The sequence below is a fragment of the Typopeltis vanoorti genome, chromosome 14 (assembly GCF_054136105.1).
Source record: "Typopeltis vanoorti isolate ZY-2024b chromosome 14, IOZ_Tvanoo_1.0, whole genome shotgun sequence".
Taxonomy (NCBI): domain Eukaryota; kingdom Metazoa; phylum Arthropoda; class Arachnida; order Uropygi; family Thelyphonidae; genus Typopeltis; species Typopeltis vanoorti.
The window spans coordinates 122809652-122832449 of NC_143562.1; the positions used below are offsets into that span (position 1 = coordinate 122809652).

The following is a 22798-nucleotide window of genomic DNA, read 5'->3' on the forward strand; positions in this document are numbered from 1 at the left end:
TACTATTTCTTCACTCAGTTTACAAAGGTCTTCATTTTTTTTCAAAACTTACAAACCTTTTTTAATGTCTTTTTCCATATGCCACTCATACATTGAGATCACTTCGTTCCAAACTACAGCAAGATTTTTAATAGCATGACAAATATTGAAGACTTTCCAGAATTGCATGAGAGTCTGGTCATTTCCTTCAGTAGCAGAAATGGCTTGTGAAAAAGTTCTCCATAGATAATAAGCCTTAAACACTAGAAGAACTCCTTGATCCATCAGTTGGATCAATGAAGTAGTGTTTGGAAGGATAAACATGACCTTGAACTTGGTGAAGATCACCAATATAAGACCGATGACCTGGAGCATTATCTAGAATTAATAAAATTTTAAATTCTACATTTTCTTTCAACAATAGCTTTACCATTTCACTCGCATTACAGTTGATTGAGATATTCAAACAATTTCTGAGTCATCCACAGCTTCTTACATCTCCGCTAATGAACTGGAAGAGTATGCTTCCTAATGTTTTTGAAGGCTCGTGGATTCTCACTGTGCCATATCACAAATGATTTCAGTTTATATCCAGCCACATTACCCCCTAACAGAATCGTAACATGGTCTTTAAGAGCTTTGAAGCCAGGCACAGATTTTAGTTTTTTGTGAATGAATTGTCCGCTCGGGCATTTTTTTCCGAAACAAGGTCTCATCCATATTAAATATTTCCCACAGCAAATATTTTTGCTCTGTAACAATTTTATCCAATTTCTACACAAACTTCTTGGCAGCCTTCTCACTGTAACTTGCAGATTCACCATACATTTTCATATTATGCAGTAAAAATCGTTGCTTGAATCTCATGAACCAACCAGAAGCAGCTTTGAATTCGTAGTCATAATCGGGTCCTGCTTTCTCCTTCAACACTGACTTAGCAGTGATGGTCATAGTGCTAAGAGGTGTGCACTTTTGGATCAGGTCTTCTATACATAATGGAAGTAGCTTTTCCAATCACCGATAGGACTTTGTCATTGCTTTGTCACTATCGTTGAACTTGCAACTTCGTTTCAAAATCAACTGCTTGCCTCTTTTTCTGTGATTCTTCACTAGGTTTTTTAATTTGTGCAGCATGGCCCCTACATGTAATGTAGGGGCCATGCTGCACAAAATATCATGAAATATTTAATGATAAATACACACCCTATTTTTTAAACACAAAATCAACAGAGGAATTGTTGAAACCACGTGCCGACTGCCGAGGGAGGTTGCCGTTGAATGCACTGTTGCTAAATAAAAACCTTTTTACTTTACGCTCACTTGCGTCTTGTTTGAAAGTATAGTCGAAAATGTTATTTATTCCATTATGGGATCACAGATGCATCTTCAAACTGACATAAGTCGAGGGATGACTGTATATACAAGTTACCCAGGTCCTGATTTCAGGTGCAAACTTTGTTTGCTTACACTTGGATAAAGAATTAAACCAAGTATATAATTTCTTGGTATCTTTAATTTATAGTATAACCAAGTGGAAAAACTTCCAACAAGAGATAAAATTCTGTTTTGGTGTTGACGAGGTTGTTCTCATTCCACTGAAATAGGACAAACAGTAAGTGTTTAAGGCCCACTAGGTATTCATGTGCTATAAACAATGATTGCATTATGGATCAACCATTCACCTAGCAGAATATGAGATAATTCTTAAAACGAGCCCAACAATCTTGATCTTTTCTTAACCAGTTCTTCTAAGCACATTTTAGAGGTCAGTGGAGTAGTGTCTTCTCCACTGACCTCTTCTTTTGTACTACAGTTGTGTCATATAGAATGGTTTTTTTTTTTTTTAACCACAGTCAGAACACTATTTCTAGCATACTAAAACAAATTCTTGCTCTCTGATAAAGATAGTAAAATAATTCTTGCTGGAAATTCCTACCTACTAGTTAAATTCTGATTTTCCTACATCCCAAGTCTATAAAAAAAAGATATCACAAGCAGCTTGAGATAAAAATTCCAGGATGATTTTCAGTACATCCTATCTACTTCTACCCTTAGGAACAGTCTTTGCCTTTCAAAAAGATTACAACTTTCAGCTGTTCAAGCAAAATAAGAACAGATTCCTCTTTTCTTTTATTCCTCTTGCTCACACACAGCATTAATGTACTATAGGTCTTCTGGCCTTTCGTGTGTAAAATCTCGTATAGAATCAAAATAGAAATATTCATGACTTATTCATGACTTATTTTTCACGGTATTAACAACACCACAAACACTTTTATCAACAAAGATGTTTTATTAACGCTAATATTTCGCTGATTTTCAACTCAGCATCATCAGAGCACAACACACATGTAAACGAGACAGTGAGTGAGTGAAACAATATAATTGCAAAAGACAAAAGATCTCAAGTCCTATTTTTGGCGCCCTCTAATGAAAAAAAAAAAAAAAAAAAAACCAGCAGTTATCCAGGAGTTTTTCTTAGGATAACCGTCTCCCAAAATTTTGGCAAATTAATGCAACCATATTTGTTAAGGTTGGGAGAATTCTCCAAAGCCATTGCTGACTCAAAAAATAATCTTTCAGATCTATAACGACTCCTAAATAGCACATTTGTTTTCCTCCATCTAATCCTGTGTGAAGGAGTGTCCAAAGTGTGGTCTGCCAGTCCCGACTTGCCATAGTAATGGTAGCGAATGTATCTTTCATGTTCTTCCAGGCGGATGTTCACTGATCTTCCTGTTTGCCCATAATAGGCCAAGTCACAGTCACATGGAACTTCATATACTCCTGGGTGTGCTAAAGGGTGAAGTTTATCCTTTGGCGAGCGGATCAGAGAAAAAATAGAAATATTTTTTCTATGTTGATTTTACATGGGCAATTAAATTATATATTATACTTTAAGTAAAAGAATGCATAACTCAATGTGCTGAGATAAATGTTGTAACTAGTTAAAATATTTGAATAAGAACCACTAGATTTGTGAAAAAAAATTAAGCTCAGACAGGATTAGGTTAGGAGACCTAAGGCTAGCAAAGCAACTCCCGAAGGTCACCAGATTATGAGCTTTCCCGCCAAAACCCAGCGATAGCGTGGGTGACAGAGAAAACCCACCAGTAAATCCAGGAGATTTTAGAGAAGAAGGGCCAAGGTCGGGAGAATGATATAAAAGACAGAAACTGAGTGGTTAGAGTGCTCTAGTTTCGAAGTTTGTTCCTGTGCCAGGTCTTTCCGAGGACGGGGAGAGTCGCGTTCCTGTGTGCAGTAGTTCTGACGAAGATGGGAAGTTCGCGAGTAGCAGAGACGGCCTTTACAAGATATACCACCGTGAAATTTTCCCAATGATCTACCTGTGTGCTGAATATCACAGCCATGCCCTAGTGCCCAATCAAAATTTAGCTGGGAAGAACGGAACGTGCCCGTAAGCCTTTAGGATCTAGGACTGTGTAATGAACTAGAAAGATTTAAGTAGAATATTTCATGTAATATCCTAGATTGTGAAGTTCAAATGTTGGTTCTGTAATCTAGTGGCATAGAATATGTTAGAAAGAATTGGAAAGCCGTATTTTAGTTTGAGTGTGAATAGTAGAATACAGAGATCTACAGATTTGCCTATGTTATGTAATGCTAAGAGTGAATGTGGTTTAAGTTTTGCCTTTTATTGTTTACAACGTGAGAGAAAGTTAAGTGTGTTAAGTATCATCCAAGTTTCTGAAAGTTATGTGTAATTATGATTTCTTTGTCTTAAAGCTTAAGCGAAATGCTTAATTGATTTTGTGGAGAGTTAGACACGTGACAAGTATTGTCTCCAATGTACTCTTGTCTTAGTTAGAACCAGACATGTGATATGTGTTGTTTGAATGTTGCATATAATTTGTCTTAGCAAGAATAAACATGTTGTTTTTGTTAATAGCTTGCCTGATCTTGTTTAGCCAATGCACTTCTCATAAAAATACCGAACCTGTGTGACCTAAAAGTAGTAATAGTCATGACTGACTAATTAATTAATAGGAGTTGCTTGAGATAGAGTTAAATTAAGAGTTATTATTGCGCTTAGCTGAATATTTCTCTTGTATGTAAGGGAAGGAACAATAATTCTTTTACGTGATCCTTAATGGCACAGTCTAAAAAAAAATTTTTTTTTAAGGATCAATACAAGTGAAATACGGCAAACTAGATTAAGGACCTGGCTCCAGCCAGAGGCTTTTCCTAAGCTACAACTCAAGCATTTGCAAGAGCATAGTTACGGCTTTGAGAGGGGAGGGGGAAGTAAAACTAAGTTTAAGGACTAAAGGATTAAGATTAATTGCAAGTTTTATGCATGAATTAGAAATTGAAGTCTATAGACAGTTTGAACTAGCTCAAGCAACTATGATATAAAATAAAATAAGAAAATTATTACAATGCTGCAGTAGACTCCATTCATTAAATTCATTAATTCCTTAAATAATTAATAAAAGGGAAATAAATAAATATTAAATATAAAAATTTTACAGTGTGTAGATCAGATTAAAAAAAAAACATACCACAACATGTAATAACAGCAAAGAAGTTAATAACAAATCCAAATTGAATGTGGAAATGAATGAAATAGTCAAATGCAAAAACTTGCCTCCTGCAAAACTGCTAACATCCTTTTACAGTTGAACTGCTGACTCACTAAACCTGTTACTCTCATTTATCTTTCATACTATCTATCTCAGTTCTGTAGACTAGTCTTCCCACTGAAGACTACAATCTTTAGCACTTTAAAGAGAATATCGACAATTACTTTGCATTTGACTCCAATCCTCATACAGCATCTTGTTCCAGCTAAGGCTACTAACTTTTGCCCGACACTTGATATGGCACAACTGTAACATCACCTAAAAATAAATTGGAATAGAAAAATGGTGCTTCCCACGTTCATTTTTCTGCATCAACTCCTGTACCTGCATAGGTGATCTAAGCAGATTGTCTCCTATTATACTGAAATACTCTGAAAGTGATATATACATACATTATTGCTATATTAGTTACAGCATGGAGGAGTACAGATATCAATCTGGTAGAATGAAACTTTGCCTATATTTAAACATTTCAAAAAAAGAGACTGTCTACCTTCAAACAATCAGTCTATAGTAATGACTTCAATTTTTTTTGAAACAGACAACTCTTTCATCATCTGGAAGACACCCAAGTGATCAGTGATCACAAATAGCAAAATCCAGTATGAATTGTAGTAATTGAGATCTATAGTTTGTAATCTTGCGTACGTTACTGACCTCTGGACATGTCCTGAATAGGTTTAGAGAAATTTTGGCAGTTCAGCCAGACATTGTCAGCATATTTAATCAGGTTTAGCATAAAGGCCTATTCAAGAAATTCACTGTTCTGCCTTCAAAAAAGTACAATTCTTCAGTTTTCTCTCTTCAGATTTTCCTATCTAATGCAGATGTGCTATATGTCTCTTTTCTGTCTTGTATCTCTCCCTTCTGTACAAAAATGATCTTCTGTTAGCAATCTGGAATCCTATCTGTAGTTTGTTAATAAGAGTATCCTCCATTCATCATCATTTCAAGATCTCAACAACCAATGTTGTAAGCACCAATTCCTATTTCTTTAGTGGGATAAGAATAACTTAATTTTAATGTTATTACCAAAATATGATCCTGTCTGATCGCTTGCAGAGATTCTCACCTCACATTGGTAATAGTCAGCTCCATAAATAAATCAAATTTTTCTCTTGCTTGGCTCACCACTAGCTAGCATGGGGTACCAATACATCATGCCCATAGCCTGACAGGTTTCCAAAAGACTTGTAGCACATTTTGCTCAAGATGCTGCTCTTCTCAGCTGCAAACTCAACAAATTCCAAACTTAGGCTACTATATTAATATATGGACATATTACAAATTCTAACAAAGTGATTCAATGGGATCCATTCTACTGGATTTGTATGCTGTTCCTCCATTTTCCCCTAAGCCTACAGAACAACAGTGACATTTGGTCTACCTCCAAGCAAAGTCACATATAAACCTACAAACTGATTATTTCATTCAGTCTATTTCTGTTCACTAATACAGTTTTTCCTATTTAGTGTTTTCCAGGAACTACAGTCTCCAGCTATTCAAAACAGAACAATGACTAGTTTCTTGGGGTTGTTGATAGACAGAGTGTTGAAGTTCAGAGGACATATTGCAAAGGAGGCCAAAGTAGTATTACGTGATTACTGAAGCGCACACTAACAAGAAGAGATAAGGAAGTTGTCGCTCTTTATAAAACCTTGATATGTCCACATCTGGATTACTATGATCAGGTTTGGTCACCTGGCTTTTTTGAGGATAAGTGGTGGAAAGGATCCAGAGGCGAATTATTAAGAGGGTGAATAGCCTGTGGAATGCTCCCTATGAGGATCTATGGATTGCAGAATTGGTTGATAGGTGAAAAGGAGGGTATATGAGGGAAACATTTAAATTACTAAAAAGGGTTTTCTAGGATTCATGAAGAAAAATATTTTGGCAACTGGTTGGGGGGGGGGGGAGAACAAGGCATTATTTCTAAAAGTTGAGTATAAATACAAAAAAAAAGCCAGAATTTTAAAGACACATAATATGTACACTAGCATGTTTTCAAACATCATTTGAAGCTGGCTGCCTTTATCTGCTTCCATAACTATAAAGATGCACTCCCTTCTCTCTCTGGTCCAGATGTTTACAAGGTTCCTTGTTCTTGCAACTTGTTATACCATCTGGGAGATCCTTCAACATCCACCTCAGAGAACACAAGAAATACATCTGCCATCACAAGTATAGTCAGTCTTGGATACTTTGAACAGTATCAAATGGAAAAAAAAAAAACTTCCCAGCAGGAAATACTAACTTGAATGCCTCCTTTTCTTGGAATCAATGGAAGATTTAAAAAACCCAACCTAATCTAAATAAATATGGTTGTACTAAACTTCCCAAGATTTGGGAAGCATTAATTCTTAGACCTCCCCTAAACAGCCAAGGCTAGCCAACAGCACACCCCTCGTAGGACTTTAGGCTTCTAGTCTAAACTTCTTCCACAAATTGTGTTGTGTGTTTTTGTGTGCATTATTACAGTTTTTATATTGTATTCCAAAAGATGTCTCTGTGACAGAGATGAACTGGAATGGTTAAACCTGTGTTTATTATTTTTCTATGATGTATTATGAGCTTAAATCAGCACATAAGTCTTAATACTTGAATGTAAACACAAATGTTTGGTACCATATGTTTCACTTTTCATATAACAGAGCAACGTAAAGCTGCAGACAGGCATGCAACTCAGTAGAATGAATTCAGCTTTAGCTTAGAAACAACAATCTGAATAGAGTAATATGAAAGCAGATATATATGTATGTGGGCATGTGTGCAAGTCCTGTTTAAAATTCATTCAGACTGATGTAACTGCCCAAATACTTAGTTTCACTCATGATATGGAAGTTAACTGGCAGTTTAGCATCTGATACACTTACATTTCTCCAATTAGTTTGCATGTTTTCTGAGATGAAAAATCCCTGCCACTGTATGTGACCATCCAAACTCACATTCAGCTAAAAATCACTTATAAATTCAACTAGGTGTATGTAACATGGTGCACAGTGCTACTGCTACATTGGATGAAAAGTTAGTTTCATGAAAATGAGGTTATCAACAAGAGCTGTTGATACTCAAATAAGAATGTGTCTATAGGGACAGATGGACTATCAGCCTGTTTGCTAAAGGAATGTTCAGCTGAATTGGTTAGGCCTTTCACATGTGTATATAACTTGAGTCTCAGCTCAGGAATGTATGATAGTTCCAATGTACAAGGGTGCTGCAAAAACTGATGTGTCTAATTACTGACCTATCAGTATCTCTGGTGTGGTAGTGAAGATTTTAGAGAAGTTGGTAAGAACTCGCATACAGAAATGGAGAGACAAACAAGTTATGCTCTGCAAGGAGCAACATGGGTTTATTAAAGGAAGGCCATGTTTTAATAATTTGCTCATATTTTATAACAATGTTACAGACAATTTGGATAAAGGGAATGGATACACAATGATAATGTTGGATTTTGCTAAAGCATTTGATAGGATTGGAATATAAACTCTTGACTAGGATCAGTGGATGGTTGATAGACAGATATCAAAAAGTGGTATACAGTGGGTGTGAATCTGCCAGATTTATGGTGATCAGTGGTGTACCTCAGAGTTCAGTCATTGAGCCATTGTTGTTCAATCTATACCTTAATGACATTAGGAAGGATCTAACAGGAGATGTGTGATTATTTGCGGATGATGTGAAGATAGGCAGGATAATCAGGGATGCGACTGATATTTAGCACTTACAAAATTATTTGAATAGGCTGGAAATTTGGGCAAACCAAAATGGCTACCAGTTTAATGTTAGTAAGAGTAAAGTTATGCACTTTGTAGCATAATTATATTATGCAACAAGAAACTGAGGAGGCAAGGGATCTTGGCATATTGGTGGATTGGAATTTGAAGTTCAAAGCTCACATAGCAAAAGTTGCAAATACAATTCACAGGATAATTGTGATGTTGAAGCGAACCTTGACATGTAAGGATACTTTTCTTTGTGCCTTTTCCACAGCTTCATTATCCCCTTGGAACCTGGGAGACCAAATCTGTGCACAATAATCCAGGTCTCATCTTATCAAAGTCTTATAAAGAGGCAAAGTGACACCTGGATTATTGTGCACAGATTTGGTCTCCCAGATTCCAAGGGGATAAAGAACTGTGGAAAGGGTGCAAAGAAGAGTTACAAAGATTATATCCAGATTATGGGATTTAGATTATGAGGACAGATTACGTGTATGTGGATTACAGACTCTGATTAACAGGAGAAAGAGAGGTGATATGGGAGAGGTCGATAAACTTTTCAATGGGTGTTAGAGAATATCATCTGATGAAAATTTTTGTTATATGAAAGGTGAGGAGAGAATACAGGAGCATCCATGGAAGTTAAGTTTGTTCACATTCAAGAAAGGAGTAAGAGCTAGGTATTTCTCTCAGAAAGCAGTGAGTGAGTGGAATAGTTTGCCTTTAGGGGTAGTGAATGCATCTAGTGTGAATGAATTTAAGGGAAAGTAGGACATCTGGTTTGGGTGATTTATAGAGTTCGATGAGCACTTAACTCTCTGGGGATCTCAGATAATAATAAAGGTTACTCTAATCCTAAAAACGATTTAAGCCCAGATCTTTCCAATCAAAGATAAAATTTTTTTCACATACTTGTAACTGCACTACAGAAGAATTCATAGGATGGGGGATTCAGATCCCTTGGACCTTATTCCAATATATATGATAAAAATTAAAGATGCTAAGAAATTATATTCTTGGTTTAATCTTTTATCCAAGTGTGAGAAAACAAAGTTTGAATGTGAAGTATCCTCACGACTGGGCTAGTTGTATATAGAGAAAAATGATCTTGCATCAGTTGCCTTGGTATCCCATAATGAAAAGCACAACCTTTTTTTTGGATGTATATAATGCTAAGCAGTATGGAAAGGGCACTACCAAGACCGGTTTCGACCTTTACTGAGGCATGTTAAGTGTGGCGATACGGTTCCTAAAACTCTGAGTGATCTACAAGATCAATCTAAATCTCACTGACTGAACCTAAAGGATTGCTATTAAACTCATCACTCCTAACCTGAATCACTCCAAGACAGGAAACTCAGCAATGGTTCCACTAACTGACAAGCAAAAATCTGCCACCAAGCAGAGCCTTAGAGCCAGGTTTACTCCACAAGAAATAATCAAACCCAGAAGAATTTCTACGTTATTTCAACAAACGTAGAAATTCTTCTGGATTGGTTGTTACTTCAGAAATTATATTTTCCATATACAAGTAGTGAAAAGGGGTGCTTAAGGGGCAAAGTTTTATAACTGAGAGGAGACCTCCACATAGCCTTTAAAGGAATGCGGAGAACCGACCAGGCCTTCTGACTTAATGTCCAATCCTCACCTTTGCGTGGTGCACCCTGTTGGGTATCTACCTGGATACTGAACGAGCGAGGATGGGCTGGCAATTTGGGATTTAGCCAACCAAATTTTATTCTTATTGGCTTAAACCAATATACAAAATGATGGTACAACATGACAAAATTTCATGCCGGCTGGGCCATCGACCGATTAAACAAGGCCCCCATTGTTTTCGCCAGGGAACCAGCATGAACAGTGAAAAGTCAGCAACTAGAACAAATCTGAAAGCACACACTAACTAAATATCACCAGAGTTAAAGATCAGTACTATCAACATAAGAAGCCTGAATGGAGCTAGCCGAGGAATTAGATAAGTACCAGACCGACATAATAGGGGAGACTGAAACAAAAAAGACAAAAACTGGTGAGATCTTTCTGAACAAAATGTTATATTCAGGAAATGACAATCAAGGAAAAGAAGGAGTAGCCATAGTATTCAACACAAAATACGAGGCTAATCTTCTTGAATGGCAGGCAATCTCAAGTACAGTGATGTGGGCTAATATCAGAAAAGGGAATTGGACAATGACACTTATTTGTGCCTATGGTCCCACAGAAGGTTCTACTAAGATAGCAAGAAGAAGAAAGCAAGATAGCAACAGAAGGTTCTACTGAGATAGCAACTGACACAATGAAAAAGGAAAAGTTGGTCCTTGTTAGGGATCTAAATAGCAGAGTAGGAAATGATTGTCAGACATACAAAAATATTTTGGGAAAATTTGGAGAAAAAAGTAAAGCTAATAATAATGGCAAATACCTGTTGGATTTCTGCTCAGGATATGGACTGGTTATTACTAACACCATGTTCCAACATAAAAATGTACACAAATTCATATGGAGAGAAGAAGCAAGATATAAGAAAAGTCTCATGGACTATGTTATTGTTGATAGTGATGTTTTCTCCCTGGTAGTGGACACCAGAGTGTACAGAGGATTTGAAATTGGAAGTGATCACTACTTAGTCTTGAGCAGGATAAAATTGAATTTCATATCGAAAAGAATAACATGTAAGAAAGTTACATGTTATTCTTTTCGATAAGAAATTCAATTTTATCCTGCTCAAGACTCAAGACTGTTTGAGACAGATTAAAGCAAATAAAAGTTGAGCAGCTCTCAGATGTGAACTGTAGACTAAAATACAGAAAGATTATTGAAGAAAAAATTAAAGAGTTTGAGATACAGTGGCATGCCTTGAAGAAAACCCTGATTGATTCAGCAAGAGAGACATGTGGTGAGATAATCTGCAAGGATGGAAAATCAGAACTCCATGGTGGACACAGGAAGTTAAACAGGCAGTGAAGGAAAAGAAGAAAGCATATCAAAAGTTCCTGGCAAATAAGTCAGCTTTTGCTCTTAGAGAATACAGAGACAAATGTAAGAAAGCAAAACACTGTGTAAAACTAGCTAAACAAAAGTCATGGGAGGACTTTGGCAAGAACATAGAAAATAAATAACAAGAAGGTGGTAAGATATTCTGGAGGTTGTTGAAGAAGCTTAGAAATGGAGGAAAGAGTACTGTAAAAGGAGTTAGAGATGATAAAGGTGACATGAAAATGGGAGAAAAAGATATCCTCGAAGTATAGAGTAATTAATTTGAAAAATTGCTAAACAAAACAAGCAGTGATAGCAAAGTAGTAAAAAACACTCAACAGGCATACAGTCAGGAATACATATCCATACTTGAAGTAGAAAAAGCCATCAAAGGCTTGAAATGTGGAAAGGCAGCAAGACTAGATGATATTCAACCAGAAATGTTCAAGTATGGTGGTATAAAACCCTTACAGTGGCTGCACTGCATAGTTCAAAGAGCCTGGACAGAAGGATGAATTCCCAATGATTGGAGTAGAGCCCCAATAGTACTTTTTATATTTCCTATATAAAAAGGGAAATAAAACAATGTGAGAATTACAAAGGAATTTCCCTACTGAGTGTTCCTGGCAAGATCTATGCAAGTATACTTGAGAAACGGTTGAGAAGAATTGTGGAAGAAAAGCTTGGTGAAGAACAAGCTGGATTCAGGCCAAATAGAGGCTGTCAGGATCAGATCTTTACTTTACGACAAATAGTTGAGAAAGCATGGGAATATAACATAGATCTGTATTTAAATTTTGTCTATCTGGAAAAGGCATATGACAAGGTGCCAAGAGAGAAGCTATTCAATATGCTACAGTTATATGGTGTCAATGGGGCATTATATCAAGTAATACTTAGTCTTTATTTGAGTTGTAAGTCAGCAGTTAGAATTGAAGGAAGTACAGGAAGATGGTTTATTGTTAAATCTGGTATGAAACAAGGATGTACATTATCCCCTCTGTTATATCTATATGGATCACATTATGAAGGAAAGTGGTATTAAACATGATATCAGAATTGGAGATGTTAATGTCAGCTCTTTGCTTTATGCGGATGATGTTATACTTCTAAATAAATCTGCTAGAAGTTTGCAAGATTCCCTGACTAAATTGAATGAAAATAGGTAGAATTGTTGAAAATTCAACTGTGTTGTGAAAGGGGAACTTGTGGAACAAGTAAAATATTTCAACTACTTAGGCACGATTTTTAGTGAAGATGGAAAATTAAATATGGAAATAGACAACAGAATCAACAAAGCTAGTATGGTAGGAAGTCAACTGAATAAATTTATATGGAATAAGAGAGGAATTAGTCGAAACACTAAATTAGCTGTATATACAAGACAGTGTTCAAACCAATTTTAACTTATGGATCTGAGAGCTGGGTTAGAAGTAAAATACTTGACCAAAAACTAGAGACCATAGATATGAGGATCCTGATGAAGATAGGGATCTGAATAGATGGCATCAATGGCAATGTCATATTAAAAACGAGGATATTAAGAAAGAACTTGATATTGTCAGTATCCAGGAATGCGTTAGCAGAGCTAATCTCAGGTGGTATGGTCATTTAAACAGAATGGTCGAGGAAAGATTAGCAAAACAAGTGTTTTCTGCCAGGTTGGCAGGAAAACGACCAAGAAGAAGACCAAGATATAGGTGGATTGATATGGTATAAAGTGCCTTAGGCGATAGAAATATAAGATCTGATAATGTTGGAGTCTTGACAAGTAAGAGACTGACTTGGAGCAATATTGTAGATAGGAAGTTAGTGATGATCTAAATTTTTCATGTAGTACTATCATATCATGTACATGTCAGGAGTTTGATGATGATGAAGTAGTGAAAAGGTATATCACCTTCTTATTAAAATACACTGGATCACAGAAAGTTGCTTATACTATAAATTAAAGATGCAAAGAAATTATATTCTTGGTTTAATCCTTTATCCAAGTGTCAGCAAACAAAGTTTGTATTGTTGTGTCCTGAATAAACCAAGAAAAAGAATTACCATTTTTTTTATTCAAAAACAAATCTCTTTGAAAATAGGTAGAGAACACTATCCTAGTCGTCTGCCGCATCATATGGAATAGGGCTAGCTTTTTCCTTGGACTAGGATAGTGTTACACCCTGATACCTTAAGAATGTAGAATTCTCAGTTATGATGGTGTAAAATGAAGAGCAAATAAAATAAAACCCCTGTATAAAAGCTAATAGATGAATTATTTAAAAGAAAGAGAAATATTCTTGCATCCAAGTAAAAAAAAAAAAAAAAAAAAGTGTTTGTTAAACTAAATAATAAAAGAAGGAATGTATTACAGATATGATACAAAAAAAAAATTTAGCTAAGTAAGACAGAAAAGGATTAATCATAAGAAATTGTATGTGAGAGGCTAGAGATTAAAATATTCAGTAAATTTAGAGAAAAATTTTGGAAGGGGGATTAAATTAGAGGCTAGAAAAGAAAAACGCCACCCTAATTGGTCGGTGAAGTTGAATCAAGTAAGGGGCGGAGAAAAGAAATTAAAGAAGGTACCGTATAAAAGGGTTAGAACCCCCCCCCCACACACACACAAGGCTTTTGTTTTTTTTTTCCCGGATAGTTTCTTCAAGAGCTCCTTCGTATAGGTTTTCAAGCGGTTTTCCTGAGTGGCGGGATTGGAGTTATATCTCCGTCGTCACAACAAGGAAACAAAAGTGAGCGGGATTCTGATTCCGTATTTCCTATGGTAAGAAAAGAGGAATGCCATATAGTCAAAGGGAAAGAAGGTATATTCTATGTGTTTCATCGTCAAGTGACGACTATGAAGGAAAAGAAATCTGTAAAGAAGTCGGTGTCCACGTGAAGAGTTTCACAGCTATTATATAGATGATTCAAAGTGTGTCCTTAATTACGAAAAGTTAAGATCGCATAAACACAGTTCAATGCCAAAAGAACTCAGGAGTAACAGATTATAGGAGAGATCATACCCGGATAGTTCAATCGGAAAAAAGGTAGAGACCAATATAGAAAACTCAAGAGAAAAAGGTACTGTAAAAATCTCGTGTTAACTGAAGATCATCTGTAATTGTACTCATTATTCTATTACTAAACTGTTGAAGAGACTACGGAAATTTATACTAGGACTTTAGTACATGACTGATTATACTGAGAGTATGCTTATTTAATATTAATTATATAGGTATTCATGTGTCCTGAGAATTATGCATGTCTATTGTAACGTATAGGAAAGTTTTAAATGTCAAAGTTATGTGTTAGTACAGTGAAAGGATAATTTAATCTACATAGTTTTAGATAGCAAAATAGAGTGAGTTGATCACATGTCCAGGTGCTACAGCATATAGAGTATTAAGACTAATATAGGGTTAACTAATGTGTTAATTAAATAAGGGATTATACTTATGGTTGTATGAGTTGAATTTGTTATGGCGGCATGATCGTAATACCCATATAGGATCATAGCCAAATATTTGTGATAAGCTAATGCTAATTTGTAAAATGTTTTCTTAGTATTGAATTGAATTAGAAATTGAATTGTACCATGCTAATTAGCTTAATAAACCTTTGTTCATTGATAAAACAGTTGTCTGAAATTGCTGCCCAATGCACCACTTGAAAAACGTACGAACCTAATCACGCGGGAAATTAATGTGTTATAAAACGAGATAAAGTGTCACGACTGCAATATTGTTCCACATTCAGACATATTTTAGTAATTGCTCCTTGTTTTAGTATTTTATATCTGAAACTAAATGTTCCAAAAGGCGCAGTATAATATAAATATTAGGGACACCTAAGGGGAGAAATAAGTTAAATATTTGTATTTTTTGGTGATATCTCGTACATAGATAAAACTTGTACATAGATGAGCAGAATTTTACTAATTGGAATAATAATCATAAAATGGGACACAATGATAGCTATGCTATATCGTGCGATGGAAGAATCAAGTAGATGCCGTCCGCTCTGGCTAAGCTCCTGAGCCATATCACCCTTCCCGCTGAGAATCTGGCTGTACAGTTGTCAAAGATGGCCAGACGAGCAGCAAACTCAGAAGAAGCCTTGATGCCCAGACAAGGCAGAAGAAAAGAGTGAGTATCATTTCAGAGATGGTAATGTAGACCCCCCTTGTGCTATATTTTCCAGTTAAAGGAATTGTGTGTTTTCCAAAGAACATTTGTGTAGTGGACTTATTATATGCAACTTTAGGAACTGCCTCCAACTTGGCATAGACCCATCTTTGTTTGAGAACTGTCTGCCTAGAAGGGCTCTATTTAATTTGTATGAATTAATTGTGTTGAGTTAAGTGTTATAACTTAAGTTATAACACTTAACTCAACACAATTAATTCATAGTTAAGTGACCACGTGAGTGTAGAATGTGTGATAACTTGTGATGAGATAATGTTAAGTTACATATAGAGGTGGTCCAAGCAAATTTGTTCATGTATTTCATTAGTAGTAATGAACCAGAGGTCTTACTAAAATTTGATTCAGATTACCTAGTAGTAAGACTTTCATGTATCATTTCTTTAATTAATAAATATGTTTCTTAGTACCTGCCTAATCTGGTCTAGTATATGAATTCAAACAGCCACTCATAAAAAATATTATCGAACTTAGCGGGAAGAACCCACGTGTATAATTTAATGAAGTGGACCACGACTGCATGCACGAATATAGTGAACAGAAGTTAGATATTTATTGTAGTTTAGTTACTGTGTATCACTCTGAGAGACCATCCTGGATAAGAATCTCATCTCATCTATCCTCGGTATTGGCTGGCGCAGTTAAAAAATAAATTTGTCAATGCTTATCAGGTGGACTGTCTCAGAAGATATGTTTAATGGGCGCGTCTCATTCTAGGACAAAGCCCTAATCATTAAGTATCCTACCTGTGATTAAACTTATGCGCAGCCAAAGATTTTGTTTGCTTAAAAAGGGGAAAGATTTTAGAGAACAACGAGTTAAGTATAGACTAACCTTAAAGGCTAAAAGGGAAAATATAGAAAAAGGGTAATATAACAGCATGTGAAGTTCTTCATGACTGGGCTATTTGCATATAGAGACTAATGGCCTCATATCAATTGCCTTAGTATCTCATAATGCAACTCCTACCCCCTTTTGGACATGTATAATGCTAAGAAGGGCCACTAACCTTCGTTTATTTACACTTGGATAAAAGATTAAACCAAGAATATAATTTCTTGGCATGTTTAATTTATAGTATAACCAAGTGAAAAGACTTTTCGATATCTGATATATGAATTAAGAACTCTCAGAATGAAAATGTGTATATCATTTTCATGTCTAAGAGCAGCAGCTAAAGAATAGAAATGAATTAGAAAAGGAAACAATGCGTTGATTTTATTTTGTTTTGTTTTGTTTTCTACATATTAGAAATAAAACTAATCTTGTAGAATGATGGCCATGTGTGGGCAATCATACTACTGGATATACTCATTGTGAATATTCAACCGAAAATTACAGCGAAGACTTATTAGAAATGCATGATTGGACCCTATCCCTTAGAATCCAAAACTCAGCTAATTAAATACAAAGAAAGTAACATTACCATTTCTGAGGTAAGTTAATTAGTTCTGTTACCTTGAAATTTTCATAGAAAGTCTTATAACCTCCACTTAAGATATACATTTCTGGATGATAAAGCAAAGGATAGCAATCTTTATTAAGTTCTCTATCCATGTTTCTTAAAAAACGGTACCTGAAAAATTTCAAGAAAAAACTATGTTAAAAAACAAGCTTACTCAGATCTTGCAATTGCATTGCATGTATGAAATCAGATAGCATTCAATAGCCCATTCAACTGAAAATTAAGTGGACATGACAAGCACTCACCAGAATAAATTCAGTTTTTATTCAAACATTAATATTTCACTGGTCATTTCAATAGACATACAAGTCAAACTACACACTCTACTGAAATTTGAAAATTGAATTTTAAAGTGATCATTACTTAGCTTTAAGTAGGATAAAAATGAATATCACACTTAAAAGAACAATACATAAGAAAGTGTTTAAAAAAAATTAACTATGAACTGCTTTTCCAAGTGAACTGTACACTAAACTATATAAACATTATTAAAAAAAAAAAACCGATTCATCTATGGAAGCATGTAGTCAAATTGTCTGTAATGACATGATAAAATAAGAACACAATGAAGGAAGGATGCAAGAAGTTAAAGAGGCAGTCTTGGAAAAGAAATTATCAGGAAAGTGGCCAAATGTTCTGGAGACTATTTAAAAAAATCAAAATCAGAAATGGAGAATTTCAATAATAAGCGTATCAGGTAATATTAATATAAGAAGTAAACATGAGAAGGGAGCTACGATATATTGTGGAAGAGAAACTTGGAGAAGCTGGGTCAAGGCCAAATCGTGGTCATCAGAATCAGATTTTCACTTTATGACAAAGAGTTGAGAAATTGGGGGAATGTAACATAGATATGTACTTAAGTTTTGTAGATCTTGAAAAAGCATCTGACAAGGTGCAAGTAAAAAGTTGTTCAGAAAGTTACAGTTTATATAGGATAAATGGAACATTATACAGAGCAATATATATTCTATGTTACAGGAAGGTGGTGTAATATAAAATAAATTGTGGGACAAGGGTACACTCTATCTCCACTCTTATTCATTATCTATGTGGATGACATTGTGAAAGCAAATGGCATTAAACATCATATCAGAGGTAGCAAACATAGCTGTTTGCAAATGATTATTCAAATAATGTACTTCTAAACAAATATAATACAAGTCTCCAGAATTCTGTAAAGTGAATAAAAATGAACAAATAGTGAAGTGAATAAAGTGGACAAATTCGGTGTGGTTTTTATGCATTTTCATGATTTTTATTGCTGAAAATCAGCAGTAAAAAGACCAAACAATGAAAACATGCAGGAACACAAACTTCAAATGATTTCTCATTAGAAAACCTATAGAACAGGTAAAATATTTCAGGTCATCATCAGCCTTTCTTCAGTCCACTGCTGGATGATTGCCTCTCCATGCTTCTTCCATTTTGGATAATCTTGTATCTGTCTACCATAAATGTCCATAACATCTTGTTATCTCATCATCCCACCATACTGCTGGTGTGTGTGTGTGTGGGGGGAATTGAGACAGCCTTCTACTTCCTTTGCCAACATGGAATGAACCTTGAACATAGACCTGAACATCCTGAAAGAGTACTTCAAGCAGTAGTACTCGAAGCCAAATCCAACAAAAACTGTGTCCACAGTATTTCACCTGAACAAGGCAGAGGCGAATTGACATCTTAACCTGTCTTTCCGTGGAAAAAAGGTAGAAAAATGAGCCTCACCCAAAATACCTTGGAGTGAGCCTGGACAGAAGCCTAAACTATAAAAGGCACATCACCAACCTGTCCAACAAAATTAAAATACGAGAAACAATGTAATTTCAAGGCTTGCTAGAACAACCTGGAGTTGTGGTGCAGAAGTCCTGAGGTCATCTGCACTAGCCCTCACATTCTCTGCAGCAGAATATTGAGCCCCTGTCTGGGAAAGAAGTGCACATGCTAAAATTATAGACACCCAGCTAAACTCTACCATGCGCACAATTAGTGGGACAGTGAGAAGAACCCCTCAAAACATATGGAGAAGACAAGCCTCGATTAAAGAATTTAATAAAGCAATCAGCAACCCACACCTGCAGGGGCAGGAGCAACCTGCCCAAAGTCTAAAAAGCCTTTCTGGTCCATGGACGAATTCTCTTCAGCTGCCCTGCCATCAACATCTGACATGTGGAGAGGATACTGGTCCAACAATCTCCCAACAAACAGCTTCCTGGTAGAAGATTCCTATGCTCTGCAGCTTGGTTTTGTTCTTCCTAGGAAGATTTGGTCATCAACCAACCGGATCAGAACTAACCAGGTCAGATGTGGCTACCTACTACATAAATGGGGGCTGTTAGAACACCCTTATTGTGATTGTTCTCCCATGGCTCAGACAATTACTCATATTGTGAATGACTGCCCAAGGCGCCAATTTCACAGTGGTGGTCTACAGGACATCCACAAGGTGACAGGCAAGGCCTTGGGTTGGCTTTCCAGACTGGACATTAACCCGTAGCTGTTCTGTATTCCTTTTGCCATAAGAATAAATAAATAAACTGCTGTTGTACGAGGTTTCCAGGTTTCTTTTGTTTGATGGAGTATGTTGTTTATTCAGCCATCTAAAATTTTTACAAAAAGCTTATGAAGGACTGGGAAAAGGATTATAGGTCTACAATTTCTTATGTTAGTTTAATCACCTTTCTTTTAGGGTTTTTTCCTGTTTTTACACTCAGTATACAATTCTGCTAGTTTTATATGCAAGAAATCCTCTCAATTTTTAAACATTTCTTTTAGTATTCCATTCCATCAAGTCCAGGTGCCTTTTCATTTCTGTAAATGCATGTTTTACTTTAACACTTTTGATTGTATACTCAAAGTTTTCAGTATCCTTTTCTCTCTTGTTCTCTATTACTTTCTCCTTATTTGTGTATAATTCATGATAAATTTTGCCTATAATCTGCATATGTTTGTTCTATTGTAATCAGTATTCCATTTTCATCCTTTACACCTGTCCTATAAAGATTACTTCCATTATCAAGAGGTTTTCTTTGTACTATTGTTATTTTCTATTGCTGTTATCATTTTTATTGAAATGTCTGATATCCTATCTTATCCCTTATTGTTTTTCAAAGTTCAGTATATACTATGTTTCCATACACTATGTGTATATATTGTATCATGTTCCTATTTTTTTCTATTAGGTCTTTGGTTTCTTTTTTTAAATTGTCTATTTTTGGTCTTTTTGAATTCCCAAATAAATTTTCTAGCATTCTTTATTATACTTTTGTGTTAGGATACTGTTGAAAATTTCAATATTTTGGAATTGGGTCCATTTCTTAAGGTCTTTTCTAAATTTACTTGAAATTCTTTTTGTTTCTTGTTTTCTTTCTTTCATTCTTTTCTTTTTTTTTAAATAAGTTTTTGTCTTTCCATTCCTAGGTTTATTGCTATTTTGCTTTCGGGTAATCTATGATCTTTTGCTTAACCTGACTTTGTTTATAATATTTATGGCTTGTACCATATATGGTTTATCTGTTAGTATATAATCAATTTCATCCTTGTCAGTTCCATTCAGGTTTATTTATTTTCAGGTAAATAATGAACACTTTTTTGAAAAATAGTGTTCATTCTTTTAGATTTCTTTCTTCTGCAAATTCCACTAACATTTCTCCCCTTTCATTTCTGGTGCCAATGTCATTAATTCCCACAGATGCTTCATTCCATCACCCACAACAAAAATTAGGTATAATCAAAACCTTGATTATACCTAATTCATGAAGTATGTATTTTCACATGAAAAGTCGTGCTTTAAACATACTGAAAAATGATGAAATCAAACAAAAACAAGAACTTCAAATCCTATTTAACCAGTTCCTCTGAAATGTCTACTAAAAAAAAAAAAAAAGTTTTAGTACCTTTTTGCATCCTATGATAACCCAAAAATGAATTACAAAGCCATAGTATTCACTCTATACATTGGCAATGCATCAAGAAAAGCCTTCAAACTGGACAACACCTTACGAAACTTTCAATGTTCACCTAAAGACAAAGTTCCATTTTATAAACATCTGGGAGTATATAGGATTCCATGTTTTTCTGGAGTGATGTATGTAGGTCAACCTGGGATAAGTTTTTTTGAAATCCAGAACAAAGAAAATATAGGCATGTTGAAAACAAAAGGGAAGAAAATAGTGGACTCGTAGCACACATCCTCTAAGAACATCACACAGTAAACTGGCAATCATCCTCCATACCCTACTTAGAAGAGAATTACTTCAACAAGCTGTTCAACTCTGAAGTGATTTGCTCAAAAGGCATATTAAACAGAAACCGAGGAATTCATTTTAGACAAATTATGGACTCAACAACCATGTCAGAAATAATTATTTTAATTTCTTGATGTTTTGACCTTAATATTAAGGTCATCATCTGGAGTATACACACACATATATATACAGAGACAAGCTATTTTACATTTCACACAGTATGCTAAAGATACAATGATCTGATTGATAGTTATTCTTCTGGCCTGACCTCTAAGTGAAAATGAAAACAAAAATAAAATTAAAATAAATAAATGAAATAAAATAACTACATCAAAGCAATATTCTATTTGAGACAACATCAGAGAAACATTCTTTCATAGATAGTTTTATTACAGGCAAAAAGATGTCCTAATTTAACGACCATCATTATATTAAATTTAAGATCCTGGATTACCGATGGTTCTATTTATAATTAACTCTTATGGAGAAAGGTTATGTGGGTAGAATATGTGCCTTCCATATTCTTGCGCTTTTTAGACCATCATTATTGTTAAGATTATGGTGGTTGATAAGAATGATTCTATTTCAACCATAGCGCTCCAGTTACATGTGCATTGCATACTTGCAGATGTAGATGCAACTTTACCTTACTTGCAATTCTCATCAGTATTGGATAAAACAGTCCATATCGTAGACTCATTAAAACCAAATTCGCTTCCGATCTTCCTTTTTTACTTTCACCATGTTCAAATCTTTTAATTATATCAAGTTTTGTATCTAAGGAAATTACTTTCCTCTTCTTTTTTTCACTTAATAACCTGATTGTGGGATTGCTCTTATTCTTCGACATGATTAATGGGCTGTAAAATTTAAGAAGAATGTAATTTGTAAATACGTACAGCAGAACAACTGGAGCTTGTAATACACCCACTTTTAATGATGGCAGTGAAGTAACTGACTGGCACTCAGGTTCTGGGAGCAGGGCTGCATGGGAGGAATGGGGAATGACATCATGCTCACGGCATGAGGTTTGCATGTTTTTGAGTGGTAAATTTAAAGGTGCATTAATCAAAACTCTTGCCACGTACATCATGAGATTGTCGCAATTAATTTTGCCGTGTTAATCAAATCCCACGTTATGCAAGGGATATCTGTATCTCTGTCTTTTAAGGTGCTTTTTACTGTATCAATCCATCTACAACTTCTTTTTCCTGGCAAAGAACACTTGTGTTGCTAATCTTTCCCCTCCTATTCTGTTTTAGTCACCATACCACCTGAGATTAGCTCTAACACATTCCTGAATGCTAATAATGGCAAATTCTTTCCTAAAATCCTCATTCTTGATGTGATACTGCCATTTGTCCACTTAACTAATCTTTCACAGAACTCTCATATCAGAGGTCTCCAGTCTTTGACAAGTGTTTTATTTCTAACCCAGCTCTCAAATTCATAAGTTAAAATCGGTTTGAACACTGTCTTGTATACAACTAATTTAGTGTTTCGACTAATTTCTTTTTTAGGTAAATGAACAGATCCACAAATAATAAGGAATGTGGACTGCAATAAATTTACTGTGAAAATTGAGAGTATGAGAAGAGATTTAAACAGGTCAGAA

General features: G+C 35.2%; 1 protein-coding gene across 2 annotated transcripts in view; it reads right to left on the bottom strand.

Moving 5' to 3' along the window:
• The window catches only part of LOC150099876 (M-phase inducer phosphatase-like), a 399908-nt gene that overhangs the window by 49890 nt on the left and 327220 nt on the right, over positions 1-22798 (bottom strand). For both annotated transcript variants that reach the window (XM_090404127.1, XM_090404129.1), the window contains exon 12: positions 16930-17047. In XM_090404127.1, the coding sequence (XP_090260253.1) occupies positions 16930-17047 (118 nt within the window). The remainder of the gene's footprint in view (positions 1-16929; positions 17048-22798) is intronic.